We start from the raw sequence: 15,185 nt of genomic DNA on the forward strand, positions 1-15,185 counted from the left end.
GGTCTGCTCCGGCCATACTCATTGGCTGGTTCAGCAGGGAGGAGCCATTCGCGGGGCCTGATGGCTCCATCTCTGCCGGGATAAGGGGAGTGGGTTGTCCTGTCGCAGGAAAGTGGGATGGGCATGATGACGTGTTACATTGCTTGGTGAAGTGGGGGCGTGGCCATGATAAAGTAATTATGCACGAATCGGCCCCCGGGGTGAATGGCGGCTGGCTCGGGAGACTTTCCCAGGCAGATGGGAACACCACCCAATGTCCGGGAGCCTCTCAGCCATTCCGGGAGAGTAGGCCAGTGTGCTATATCCCTCCCCCCCTGCTATCCTGCACCCTCCCCGCTCACTTCTCCTGTACCCCCAGATGCTGCTCCTCTTTTCCCTCAGTCTGGTGCCATCCTCATCCTGCCCTGTACTTATAAAGGCCAATTGCTGCAGCTCCAGGGCTGCAACCAATCATCAGATCTTACAGATGAGCACCGGCCAACAAGATCAAGCTCAAAATGCAGAGCTGATCTAATTGGCCGCTGTGTGTCTGCTGGCCTCCATTGATTGGTCCTGCCTCGGTGACAGTCTAACTGCGGCTGCTGTCATTGGACTAAACTGCAGCAGTGGGCTGTTGTGCAGGGGCGCAGAATTGATGAGTCTTGGCTGTATGTTAAAACCCCGCCCCCACTCATAGCCCGCCCTCACTCATAGCCTGACCCGCCCCCTCTCGTAGTGCTGCCCTTAGGGAATGCTCGGGGAGTGGGGCCTGTGCAGTGCCCTCTGGGTGCATAGGAACAGGCAATGGGGCAGCTAAATGCCCAATTTCAGCTAAAATATTCTTCTTTGCTTTGTGAAGTTAGTGGCCATCATACCCACACAGCAATAACACGTGGCCTATGATACATAAGCCCCACAAGGAGGGAGTGACTTTGCTTTTTGGAATAAATTGTCAGAGTGAAGGTAAAACTTCTCCAATTTGTTGCTTTCATGTTGTAAATGTAAAAGAACTTTTCTTCTGATTAGTTAGTAAGGAAACCAGACAAATGTGTAAAGAATTTGCTGCGTTTGGTCGTCTTTCCTTGTTGGCACTCGGCGAGTGTCGCTCTGTGGGGTGCACAGCTGTGGGTAATGATGCCTAGGGCTGGCAATTCTCAGGGGTCATTTCCCATGTGTTAGTAATGTCAGAGCAGGGTGTGCTGTCCCGGGATGGAATAAATGTGCAGATAATTTCTCCCTGTTTCCTTTGCAGCTGATTTCGGAGACTATGATCAGTATGAATCTCAGGATTTCCTGCAGCGCTATGCTCTGTTTCCTGTGGTAAGGACTGTTAACCCCTTCAGGCCCCCGCAGGGTTTACTAATAACTCACCTCTTAGAGCATTTACTGCTTTATAGTACATTGTATTCAATGTGGGGAGCTCTGTGGCTGCTTCTGTGTCACACGTTCCATTCTCCGCTGTGCAACGCTGCATTGTCCTGTAATCTCCCCCCGCAGAATTCCTCTACCAGTGACAGGACTGTGTATGTATGTATATATGTATGTATGTGTATATATATATGTATGTATATATATATATATATATATATATATATATTTTGCACCAACCGGAAAGTATTCACTGCACGTCACTTTATCCACATTTTGTTATGTTACAGCCTTATTTCAAAATGGAATAAATAAATTTTTGTCCTCCATTCTACACACAATACCCCATAATGACATGTAAAAAGTTTTTGTTTTTTTGAGATTTTTGCAAATTTTATACAAAAAAAAAAAAAAAACCCTAAGAAATCACATATACATAAGCTCAGGTGCATCCTGTTTCCACTGATCATCCTTGAGATGTTCCTGCAGCTTAATTGGAGTCCACCTGTGGTAAATTCAGTAGATTGGACATGATTTTGAAAGGCATACACCTGTCTATATAAGGTCCCACACTTGACAGTGCATGTCAGAACACAAACCAAGCATGAAGTCCAAGGAATGGTCTGTAGACCTCAGAGACAGGATTGTCTCTCAAGGCACAAATCTGGGGAAGGGTACAGAAAAATATCTGCTGCTTTGAAGGTCCCAATGAGCACAGTGCCCTCATCTTTAAATGGAAGAAGTTCGGAACCACCAGGACTCTTCCTAGAGTTGGCCGGCCGTCTAAACTGAGCGATCGGGGGAGAAGAGCCCTAGTCAGGGAGTTGACCAAGAATCTGATGGTCACTCTGTCAGAGTTACAGCATTCCTCTGTGGAGAGAGGAGAACCTTCCAGAAGCACAACCATCTCTGCAGCAAACCACCAATCAGGCCTGTATGGTAGAGTGGCCAGAAGGAAGCCACTCCTTTGTAAAAAGCAGATGGTAACCTGCCTGGAGTTTGTCAAAAAACACCTGAAGGACTCTCAGACCATGAGAAACAAAGATTGAACTCTTTGGCATGAATGCCAGGCGTTCTGTTTGGAGGAAACTAGGCACCGCTCATCACCAGGCCAATACCATCCCTACAGTGAAGCATGGTGGTGGCAGCATCATGCTGTGGGGATGTTTTTCAGCGGCAGGAACTGGGGGACTAGTCAGGATAGAGGGAAAGATTAATGCAGCAATGTACAGAGACATCCTGGATGAAAACCTGCTCCAGAGCGCTCTTGACCTCAGACTGGGGCGACGGTTCATCTTTCAGCAGGACAATGACCCTAAGCACACAACCAAGATATGAAAGGAAAGGCTTCAGGACAGCTCTGTGAATGTCCTTGAGTGGCCCAGCCAGAGCCCAGACTTTAATCTGATTGAACATCTCTGGAGAGATCTGAAAATGGCTGTGCTCCGACACTTCCCATCCAACCTGATGGAGCTTGAGAGGTGCTGCAAAGAGGAATGGGCGAAGCTGCCCAAAGATAGGTGTGCCAAGCTTGTGGCATCATATTCAAAAAGACTTGAGGCTGTAATTTCTGCCAAAGGTGCATCTACAAAGTATTGAGCAAAGGCTGTGATTACCTATGTACATGTGATTTCTTAGGTTTTTTTTTTTTTATTAAATTAGCAAAAATCTCAAGAAAAACTTTTTACACGTTGTCATTATGGGGTATTGTGTGTAGAATTTTACAAAGAAAAATTAATTTATTCCATTTTGGAATAAGGCTGTAACATAACAAAATGTGGTAAAAGTTATGCGCTGTGAGTACTTTCCGGATACACTCTGTATATATGTATATATATTACACACACGTACACACACACACACACACACGGGTACAGTATGCAATGACACTTTATTGTTGGGGAAAATATATAAACTCACAAAACATTTCCCCTGGGTTATACCTCAGTCACGTGTCTACATGAATGGAGCAAATAATCGGTCATCCAAATTCTTATAACGGAAAGAACTTAGGGCCTCATTCAGAGGCGGTCGTAGGATGCAAGCAGTCGTTCTGAGACAGGGCGGCCGCTTGCATCCTGAATGGCCGCCTCCATGTCGGTCGTTAGAGCTGTAGGTGGTAACCCACAGCCTAACGACCGCTAAGGGTGATGATCGCGATGGTCAAGACCATCGCCACCATTGGGGCTTACGACGAGACCCTAAGGTAGGGTCTCGTCAACTTTAAGCCCCAGGGAGCTTCCTGCTCTGTTTGAGCAGGAAGCTCCCCACTGACATCACTGATGTCAGTGGGGCCGCCCCCAAACGGCAAGCGTTCTGACAGGAATGCCTCCGTTTGGCCGGGCACGCCCCCGGCTCGCCCAGCAAACTGAGCGAGCTGTCACTCAACATCGACAGCTTGCCCCGTCTGCTTCGAGACCACCCATCGTTTGCCCGGTCTTGCGCATGCCTACGACGGAGCCGGCTCCGTCGGCGCATGCGCACTGGAGCAACATTGATCCGGTTGCGATCTCGTAGAGCTAACGACCGGGTCTGAATAAGCTCCTTAGTATCTTTTATTTATAAGGCTTCACATGGGGTCTAGAAACAGAAATAGTGGAGCGCTGTATTGCAACAGAGATAATCAGTGAATTACTGGCAGCTGACACAAGGGGATTACTGCCTATATACCCCAAACAAACCAAGAAATAAAAAAGCAAATGTGTCTGCCCCTGAGATCACTGCAACATTAGAACAAACCCAAAATAATGATGAAAATATTTATTAAAAATATATATAGCGAACGTCCGTTCTGAAATGGACATAAAAACGAATGTATCAATTCACAAAATATGCACAGTGTGACACATAACATCCACACATCAATGAGGGAATGTTACAATGTGAAATCCCAATAAAATGTCACTACAGGTTGAGTCTCCCATATCCAAAATGTTTGGGACCAGGGGTATTTTGGATATCGGAATATTCCGTATTTTGGAATAATTGCATATTATAATGAAATGTCTTGGAAATGGGACCCAAATATACACACATAATGCATTTATGTGTTATATACACCTTATACACCGAGCCTGCAGGTCATTTTAGACAATTTTTTTTATCATTTTGTGCATCAAAAAAAGTTTGTGTACATACATGAAATTCATTTATGTTTCATATACACCTTATACACACAACCTGAAGGTTATTTTATACAATCTTTTTAATAATTTGTGCCTTAGACAAAGTTTATGTACATTAAACCATCAAAAATCAAAGGTTTCATTATCTCAGTCATGCTGAAAATATTCTGTATTTCGGAATATTCCGTATTTCGGAATATTTGGATATGGGAGACTCAACCTGTAATATGAAACAATGAGTCACCCAATCAAGGGCAAAGTTCCATACAGATAATAAAAAAAACACGTAATTGCTGGATGGTTCAATTGATAAGGCAAATGACTCTCTCCCTTTGGAGGGATGACCGTGTCTCCACAATGAATGAGCAGCCACTCACCACTTGCACAAAAGAGTCCTGAACAGACCAGGGACAGCGGGATTAAATGCGGCTCAGCCGTTAGGTCCCAGGTCGGATGGACATTCATCCGGGGCTCAACAAGCAGGAAAGATCAGCCAGACCGGATTCGGGGTCACTAGGCTTTTGGCAGGCTGCCACGGTGTCATGCGGAGGATCGCGAGGAGTATTCAGCCCCGGCACCTGGAGTCGGCTGGTGAAGGTGAGTAGCGGTATGAACAAAGGCGGCAATGAGGTCCGCGAAGACGTGATCCTCGTGCACACGTACGGTATGTTGGATCTCCAAGCAGCGGTAATCAGCTGCACAGCACGGAGTGTCATCCAATCGTGTACAGCAGTTCAATGAGAATAGTCTGTACAACCTGGACGCGTTTCTCCTCACTAACTGAGGTTTTTTCAGAAGGCAGAATAGATCCCTCCTCATTTGGATTGGATTATAAATCTACAGCTACCAATAGCAAACTTTCATGTCCAGCAGGACACAATTGAATCAATTAACAGTACTCTCCTATAGTCTAACAGAGGCATAACATTCACATCACCTATAAGGTATAAAGATTAATATTCCCTGGTGATGTGAATGAGGAGGGATCTATTCTGCCTTTTGAAAAAACCTCAGTGAGGAGAAACGCGTCCAGGTTGTACAGACTATTCTCATTGAACTGCTGTACACGATTGGGTGACACTCCGTGCTGTGCAGCTGATTACCGCTGCTTGGAGATCCAACATACCGTACGTATGCACAAGGATCACGTCTTCGCGGACCTCATTGCCGCCTTTGTTCATACCGCTACTCACCTTCACCAGCCGACTCCCGGTGCCGGGGCTGAATACTCCTCGCGGTCCTCCGCATGCCACCATGGCAGCCTGCCAAAAGCCTAGTGACCCCGAATCCGGTCTGGCTGATCTTTCCTGCTTGTTGAGCCACGGATGAATGTCCATCCGACCTGGGACCTAACGGCTGAGCCGCATTTAATCCCGCTGTCCCTGGTCTGTTCAGGACTCTTTTGTGCAAGTGGTGAGTGGCCGCTCATTCATTGTGGAGACACGGTCATCCCTCCAAAGGGAGAGAGTCATTTGCCTTATCAATTGAACCATCCAGCAATTACGTGTTTTTTTTATTATTTGTATGGAACTTTGCCCTTGATTGGGTGACTCATTGTTTCATATTAGTGACGTTTTATTGGGATTTCACATTGTATCATTCCCTCATTGATGTGTGGATGTTATGTGTCACACTCTGCATATTTTGTGAATTGATACATTCGTTTTTATGTCTATTTTTACTATATATATTTTTTAAGAAATATTTTTATCATTATCTAGGGTTTGTTCTAATGTTGCAGTGATCTCAGGGGCAGACACATTTGCTTTGTTATTTCACATGGGGTCTGTACACTGTACAAGGGGAATAATACCGACAACAGGATACTGACTCCTACAAAGAAGTAAAAGTTACACATAGACATAGAATTACAGTGAGCAGTTACTGTATGCAGAGAGGGCAGAGGGCCCTGCTCATACTAGCTAACAATGTGTAGGGGATATGGCTGGGCACAATGGGAGAAGAGGGCAGGAGGGGTGTTTAGTTAGGATGAACATGGCTTTATGGGCTCTTTATGTACATGTTCTAATAATAAATGATTTACGTTTAGGGATGGATCCAGGATGATAAGACATTGGAGGAGGCCACTCAGAATGTGGCTCTGATTCACCAGAAACTGAGGTATGATCCCATCTATCCCTACACACACGACGGGGGGAAAGTAATACAACTCATGTGCCATTCCAGAAAGGAAAATCCTGCCGCCAGCATTTAGGTGCCAGGGAGACTTGCAGCGTTGGTATTACAGTATAAGGACCATGTATGTGATGCCCGGCAGTATTTAGGTGCCAGGGAGACTTGCAGTGTTGGTATTACAGTATAAGGACCATGTATGTGATACCCGGCAGTATATAGGTACCAGGGAGACTTGCAGCGTTGGTATTACAGTATAAGGACCATGTATGTGATACCCGGCAGTATTTAGGTACCAGGGAGACTTGCAGCGTTGGTATTACAGTATAAGGACCATGTATGTGATACCCGGCAGTATATAGGTGCCAGGGAGACTTGCAGCGTTGGTATTACAGTATAAGGACCATGTATGTGATACCCGGCAGTATATAGGTGCCAGGGAGACTTGCAGCGTTGGTATTACAGTATAAGGACCATATATATGATGCCCGGCAGTATTTAGGTGCCAGGGAGACTTGCAGCGTTGGTATTACAGTATAAGGACCATGTATGTGATGCCCGGCAGTATATAGGTGCCAGGGAGACTTGCAGCGTTGGTATTACAGTATAAGGACCATATATGTGATACCTGTAGCACATCGCACTGAGCTAAATCCGCATCAAACGATGGAACTTTCCATTTTTGTTGCATTAGTTTTTGGTAAATGATTCAGAAAAACAAGTAGAATAAATTTGTGTTGTTAAACAAACGTAAAAAATCTATAGGTTCTTTCCGGCTGCTTCCGCTCTGTGTGGGCAATGAGCCGACCTGGGCGCAATACAGTGTTTGATCTTTCATTACAACTCCTAATATTGTAAATATCTGCTCCAAGCCACATTCTGTCCCTGATCGTACAGTGGATAGCGGGCACTAAATACATTCATTGTTACTAGTGTAATGTACAGCGGTATAGAAGAGACCATTGCTTAGTGTCACCATACTTACTGCATGTGCCACTAGTGTTTGCTGGAATTGTGGATCTCATGGGTATACCGTGGGTGCCCCCATTGTGGAAGCCTACAGTCTGCTGTAACATTTTGTACATTTCTGCATGCACCAGAGGGGGAAGGTGACCTTACCAGGGGTGCGCGGGGTGTTCTACCTGTGAAATTGTGAATATACAATTCTAGCCTAACCTTCTGTGCTTTGCAGGGGTCTCTCTCCCCCTGAAGCGGAGATGCTGTATATGCAGGAGATTGAGAGGCTGGATAACTATGGAGAGGAAACGTACCCTGCCAAGGTAAGTACTCCCAGAGGAAGTGCCTTAATCTGCAGCTTGTGTTACATCGGGATCATTCGTTACTGCTCCACCCCCTACAGCAAGCTCTCACTGTGTTATCAAACTTCAGGCTTTGCCTGTGGTGGTTCCCTCAATAATGATGTACAACCATCTTACCCATAGTATAACGCAACAGAGTTCACTCACCAGCGCTTCTCTTCAAAGTGTAAAAAAACACCTACTTTAATAGTTACAACATTGGTACAATAAAAGTGTAAACAGACAGGACATTAAGCAACCTCATCCACAATCAAACTACCGGAAATCCGTAAAAAACGGAAGTCCATATATGGACATGCATAGAGGCCATAGCTCAAGCAGAAGTATCTAACACCAATAGCCCATGATCAATATACTAAGACCTTATATTAATACATAACCGGAAGTATGTGACAGCGCGATCTAAAGTGTTGCGCTACCTGGCGCTGTGAGTATAAGATGCAGGAGCGCAGTGCGGGCTTAATATAAGGTCTTAGTATATTGATCATGGGCTATTGGTGTTGGATACTTGTGGTGGCTCTGGCTTGCTACAGCCCCCCTATGTCTCTCTAGTTCCAACCGGGCGCCCCTCCGTCTCTCCTAGCCGGGCACCCCTCCGTCTCTCCTAGCCGGGCGCCCCTCCGTCTCTCCTAGCCGGGCGCCCCTCCGTCTCTCCAGCCGTCCCCACTTATCTTCTCCTGGCTGTGCCTGCCTGCTGTGATCCTCTGACTACTGCGTCACATATCTTCAGGCACCGCCAGCTGTTGGTGCAATAAAGTTCCTTTTGTTTGTGTCTCGCAATAAACAAAAAATACTTTAGTGCACCAGCCGGCACTGGTGGTGCCTGAAGACTAAACAGCGGCTCCCCGGACCCCACAAATAGATCCATCTGGTTATAGATGGATTTATCTGTGTGCCCCTGGTGCCTGCCTTCGGGAGTTCCGTCTCTGGCTCAGAGCCTAAGGCTAGTCATGTGAAGTAATGGACGTGGGGGAGATATTTTACCTGTGCACACCAGAGTTCCTGACTGACATCCCACTGAAGGACAGTGCTTACCTAGCTTTAGGCTGAAGGAGAGGTCAGGAGGAGAGGGAGCCCAGAGCAACCAATCCGCTCCTACCTATCATGTAATAGAATTTACTAGATGAATGAAAGCTGATTGGTTGCTATGGGTACCAGCTCTTCGTGTCCTCTGTATAAGGACTGTATACCCCATGCCTCTGTGCCTCATGTCTCCTGGTCACGTCGCTAATAAGACCCATTATGTACAGTACTGTGTGGAGGTGGGAGGTGATCTGATTCTTATTTTATCTCTCGTTCCCAGGACAGCCAAGGCACCGACCTCTCCATTGGGGCTTGCCTAAATGGTATCTTTGTGAGACACAAAAATGGCCGGCCGCCTGTCATTTTCCGGTAAGTGTCCAAATTGTGCGCACAAACTAATTCAGAATAATATAAAGAAAAATAAATCCTTCCAAAGCTAGAAATGCAGCTTTAGGAGGAGGTGTCGGTGTTACGCGGCAGACGGTCTTCGCTGCGTGTGCTGCCTCCATGATGGAGCGACCCGATCCACGCTTGCGTTACCACTAGGCCTGTGTCCTACAGATTAGGCTGGGGATGGCGCCCTCCCACCCCCCTCTAATTTCCCACTCTTAGGAATAAGGATCTCACCGGGTAACCATGCTGACCGGTAAGCACTGAGACATGGCAATGCCAGTTATCTGCGGCCTTGATAAAACGCATCTGCAAGTCGTGTGCTTTTTGGTTCTTTTTTTATTCCAATTTCTTTATTTCTGACACTTTTTTTCGTACGGAGCCATCGTGTGCATTTGTTAGGAGACATTTATGGCGTTTTTTGTACACATCATCCAAAAAGGGTTTTATAAGAAATATAAACAATCCGTCGTTACTATGGGCGATTCTTCCAAGGCAGCTGCAATAAGGTGAGAGTCCATCCCCACAAAATAGACAATAAAACAAGATGGAAACATATGGACCAATATGCGCTGTTAACATCTGAAAAGTGTTGGAAATAATGTGTGTGCAGGTGCTGTAGGACCCTGCTGTAATCTGTAATAGGCGCTGTAATCCTGCTGTAATCTGTAATAGGCGCTGTAATCCTGCTGTAATCTGTAATAGGTGCTGTAATCCTGCTGTAATCTGTAATAGATGCTGTAATCTGTAATAGGCACTGTAACCCTGCTGTAGCCTGTAATAGGCGCTGTAACCCTGCTGTAGCCTGTAATAGGCGCTGTAACCCTACTGTAATCTGTAATAGGCGCTGTAATCCTGCTGTAACCTGTAATAGGTGCTGTAATCTGTAATAGGCACTGTAATCCTGCTGTAATCTTTAATAGGCACTGTAATCTGTAATAGGCGTTGTAATCTGTAATAGGCGCTGTAACTCTGCTGTAATATGTAATAGGTGCTGTAATATTCCTGTAACCCGTAATAGAGGCTGTAACCCTGCTGTAATCTGTAATAGGCGCTGTAATCTGTAATAGGCACTGTAACCTGTAATAGACGCTGTAATCCTGTTGTAACCTGTAATAGACGCTGTAACCTGTAATAGGCGCTGTAACCTGTAATAGGCGCTGTAACCTGTAATAGGCGCTGCAATCCTGCTGTAATCTGTAATAGGAGCTGTAATTCTGCTGTAATATGTAATAGACGCTGTAACCGGCGATGTAATCCTGCTGTAATCTGTAATAGGTGCTGTAACCCTGCTGTAATCTGTAATAGGTGCTGTAACCCTGCTGTAATCTGTAATAGGTGCTGTAACCCTGCTGTAATCTCTAATGGGCACTGTAACCCTGCTGTAATCTGTAAAAGGCATTGTAATCTGTAATCCTGCTGTAGCCTGTAATAGGCACTGTAACCCTGCTGTAGCCTGTAATAGGCACTGTAACCCTGCTGTAGCCTGTAATAGGCACTGTAACCCTGCTGTAGCCTGTAATAGGCACTGTAACCCTGCTGTATTCTGTAATAGGCACTGCAATCCTGCTGTAACCTGTAATAGGACCTGTAACCTGTAATAGGCGCTGTAACCCTGCTGGAACCTGTAATAGACGCTGTAATCCTGCTGTATCCTGTAATCGACGCTGTAATTCTGCTGTAACCTGTAATAGACTCTGTAATCTGTAATGGGCGTTGTAATCTGTAATAGGCGCTGTAACTCTGCTGTAATATGTAATAGGTGCTGTAATATTCCTGTAACCCGTAATAGAGGCTGTAACCCTGCTGTATTCTGTAATAGGCGCTGTATTCTGTAATAGGCGCTGTAACCTGTAATAGGCGCTGTAACCCTGCTGTAGCCTGTAATAGGCGCTGTAACCCTGATGTAGCCTGTAATAGGCGCTGTAACCCTGCTGTAGCCTGTAATAGGCGCTGTGACCCTACTGTAATCTGTAATAGGCGCTGTAATCCTGCTGTAACCTGTAATAGGTGCTGTAATCTTTAATAGGCACTGTAATCCTGCTGTAATCTTTAATAGGCACTGTAATCCTGCTGTAATATGTAATAGACGCTGTAACCGGCGATGTAATCCTGCTGTAATCTGTAATAGGTGCTGTAACCCTGCTGTAATCTGTAATAGGTGCTGTAACCCTGCTGTAATCTGTAATAGGTGCTGTAACCCTGCTGTAATCTGTAATGGGCACTGTAACCCTGCTGTAATCTGTAATGGGCACTGTAATCCTGCTGTAATCTGTAAAAGGCATTGTAATCTGTAATCCTGCTGTAATCTGTAATAGGCGCTGTAACCCTGCTGTAGCCTGTAATAGGCACTGTAACCCTGCTGTATTCTGTAATAGGCACTGCAATCCTGCTGTAACCTGTAATAGGACCTGTAACCTGTAATAGGCGCTGTAACCTGTAATAGACGCTGTAATCCTGCTGTAATATGTAATAGGTGCTGTAATATTCCTGTAACCCGTAATAGAGGCTGTAACCCTGCTGTAATCTGTAATAGGTACTGTAACCTGTAATAGACTCTGTAATCCTGTTGTAACCTATAATAGATGCTGTAACCCTGCTGTAGCCTGTAATAGGCACTGTAGCCTGTAATAGGCGCTGTAACCCTACTGTAGCCTGTAATAGGCGCTGTAACCCTACTGTAATCTGTAATAGGCGCTGTAACCCTGCTGTAGCCTGTAATAGGCGCTGTAACCCTGCTGTAGCCTGTAATAGGCGCTGTAACCCTGCTGTAATCGGCGCTGTAACCTGTAATAGGCGTGTAACCCTGCTGTAACCTGTAATAGACACTGTAATCTGTAATAGGCACTGTAACCCTGCTGTAGCCTGTAATAGATGCTGTAACCCTGCTGTAATCTGTAATAGACGCTGTAACCTGTAATAGACGCTGTAATCCTGCTGTAACCTGTAAAAGGCATTGTAATCTGCAATAGGTGCTGTAATCCTGCTGTAATCTGTAATAGGCACTGTAATCCTGCTGTAACCTGTAATAGGTGCTGTAATCTGTAATAGGAACTGTGATCCTGCTGTAATCTGTAATAGGCACTGTAATCCTGCTGTAATCTGTAATCGGAGCTGTAATTCTGCTGTAATATGTAATATACGCTGTAACCGGCGATTTAATCCTGCTGTAATCTGTAATAGGCGCTGTAACCCTGCTGTAGCCTGTAATAGGCACTGTAACCCTGCTGTAATCTGTAATAGGCGCTGTAACCCTGCTGTAGCCTGTAATAGGCACTGTAACCCTGCTGTAATCTGTAATAGGCACTGTAATCCTGCTGTAATCTGTAAAAGGCATTGTAATCCTGCTGTAACCTGTAATAGGACCTGTAACCTGTAATAGGCGCTGTAACCTGTAATAGACGCTGTAATCCTGCTGTAATCTGTAATAGACGCTGTAATCCTGCTGTATCCTGTAATCGACTCTGTAATCTGTAATAGACTCTGTAATCTGTAATAGGCGCTGTAACTCTGCTGTAATATGTAATAGGCGCTGTAATCTTCCTGTAAACTGTAATAGAGGCTGTAACCCTTCTGTAATATGTAATAGGCGCTGTAATCTGTAATAGGCACTGTTACCTGTAATAGACGCTGTAATCCTGTTGTAACCTGTAATAGATGCTGTAACCTGTAATAGGCGCTGTAATCCTGCTATAACCTGTAATAGGCGCTGTAACCCTGCTGTAACCTGTAATGGAAGCTGTAACCCTGCTGTAACCTGTAATAGGCGCTGTAACCTGTAATAGATGCTGTAACCTGTAATAGACGCTGTAATCTGTAATAGGAACTGTAATCCTGCTGTAATCTGTAATAGGAGCTGTAATCTGTAATAGGCGCTGTAACCCTGCTGTAGCCTGTAATAGGCGCTGTAATCTTGCTGTAATCTGTAATCGACGCTGTAATCTGTAATAGACTCTGTAATAGGCGTTGTAATCTGTAATAGGCGCTGTAACTCTGCTGTAATGTGCAATAGGCGCTGTAATCTTCCTGTAACCTGTAATAGAGGCTGTAACCCTTCTGTAATATGTAATAGGCGCTGTAATCTGTAATAGGCACTGTAACCTGTAATAGACGCTGTAATCCTGTTGTAACCTGTAATAGACGCTGTAACCTGTAATAGGCGCTGTAACCTGTAATGGGTGCTGTAATCCCGCTGTAACCTGTAATAGGTGCTGTAACCCTGCTGTAACCTGTAATGGAAGCTATAACCCTGCTGTAACCTGTAATGGAAGCTATAACCCTGCTGTAACCTGTAATAGGCGCTGTAACCTGTAATAGATGCTGTAACCCTGCTGTAACCTGTAATAGATGCTGGAACCTGTAATAGGCGCTGTAATCCTGCTGTAACCTGTAATAGGCGCTGTAATCCTGCTGTAACCTGTAATACGTGTTGTAATCTGTAATAGGCGCTGTAAACCTGCTGTAACCTGTAATACGTGTTGTAACCTGTAATAGGCGCTGTAATCCTGCTGTAACATGTAATAGAAGCTGTAACCTGTAATAGGCGCTGTAATCCTGCTGTAATCTGTAATAGGCGCTGTAATCCTGATGTAACCTGTAATACGTGTTGTAACCTGTAATAGGCGCTGTAATCCTGCTGTAACCTGTAATAGACGCTGTAACCTGTAATAGGTGCTGTAACCTGTAATATTGCTGTAACCTGTAATAGGCGCTGTAACCTGTAATAGACGCTGTAATCCTGCTGTAACCTGTAATAGGAGCTGTCATCCTGCTGTAACCTAAAATAGGCGCTGTAATCCTGCTGGAATATGTAATAGGCGCTGTAATCTTCCTGTAACCTGTAATAGACGCTGTAACCCTGCTGTAATATGTAATAGGCGCTGTAATCTTCCTGTAACCTGTAATAGATGCTGTAATCCTGCTGTAACCTGTAATAGGTGCTGTAATCCTGCTGTAACCTGTAATAGGCGCTGTAACCCTGCTGTAACCTGTAATAGGCGCTGTAACCCTGCTGTAACCTGTAATAGGCGCTGTAACCTGTAATAGGTCCTGTAACCTGTAATAGGCGCTGTAATCCTGCTGTAACCTTTAATAGGCACTGTAATAGGTGCTGTAACCTATAATAAGCACTGTAACCCTGCTGTAACCTGTAATAGGTGCTGTAGCCTGTAATAGACGCTGTAATATTGCTGTAACCTGTAATAGAAGCTGTAACCCTGCTGCAACCTGTAATAGGCGCTGTAACCTGTAATAGGAGCTGTAATCCTGCTGTAACCTGTAATAGATGCTGTAACCCTGCTGGAATCTGTAATAGGTGCTGTAACCTGTAATAGACGCTGTAATCCTGCTGTAACCTGCAATAGATGCTGTAACCCTGCTGTAACCTGTAATAGGTGCTGTACCCTGCTGTAACTGTAATCCTGCTGTAACCAGTAATAGGCGCTGTAATCCTGCTGTAACCTGTAATAGGTGCTGTAACCTGTAATAGGCGCTGTAATCCTGCTGTAATCTGTAATAGACGCTGTAATCCTGCTGTAACCTGTAATACGTGTTGTAACCTGTAATAGGCGCTGTAATCCTGCTGGAATCTGTAATAGGTGCTGTAACCTGTAATAGATGCTGTAATCCTGCTGTAATCTGTAATAGGCGCTGTAATCCTGCTGTAACCTGTAATACGTGTTGTAACCTGTAATAGGCGCTGTAATCCTGCTGTAACATGTAATAGACGCTGTAACCTGTAATAGGTGCTGTAACCTGTAATAGACGCTGTAATATTGCTGTAACCTGTAATAGGCGCTGTAACCATGCTGTAACCTGTAATTGACGCTGTAACCTGTAATAGGAGCTG

At 45.1% G+C, this 15,185-nt stretch overlaps 1 protein-coding gene across 2 annotated transcripts in view; it reads left to right on the plus strand.

Annotated features, from left to right (window-relative positions):
- The window catches only part of PTPN21 (protein tyrosine phosphatase non-receptor type 21), a 104,680-nt gene that overhangs the window by 37,226 nt on the left and 52,269 nt on the right, over window positions 1-15,185 (plus strand). For both annotated transcript variants that reach the window (XM_088475204.1, XM_088475205.1), the window contains exons 5-8: window positions 1,232-1,299; window positions 6,523-6,593; window positions 7,798-7,885; window positions 9,228-9,316. In XM_088475204.1, the coding sequence (XP_088331330.1) occupies window positions 1,232-1,299; window positions 6,523-6,593; window positions 7,798-7,885; window positions 9,228-9,316 (316 nt within the window). The remainder of the gene's footprint in view (window positions 1-1,231; window positions 1,300-6,522; window positions 6,594-7,797; window positions 7,886-9,227; window positions 9,317-15,185) is intronic.

This window comes from Taudactylus pleione, unplaced genomic scaffold, assembly GCF_031769625.1.
Source record: "Taudactylus pleione unplaced genomic scaffold, aTauple2 ptg000166l, whole genome shotgun sequence".
Taxonomy (NCBI): Eukaryota; Metazoa; Chordata; class Amphibia; order Anura; family Myobatrachidae; genus Taudactylus; species Taudactylus pleione.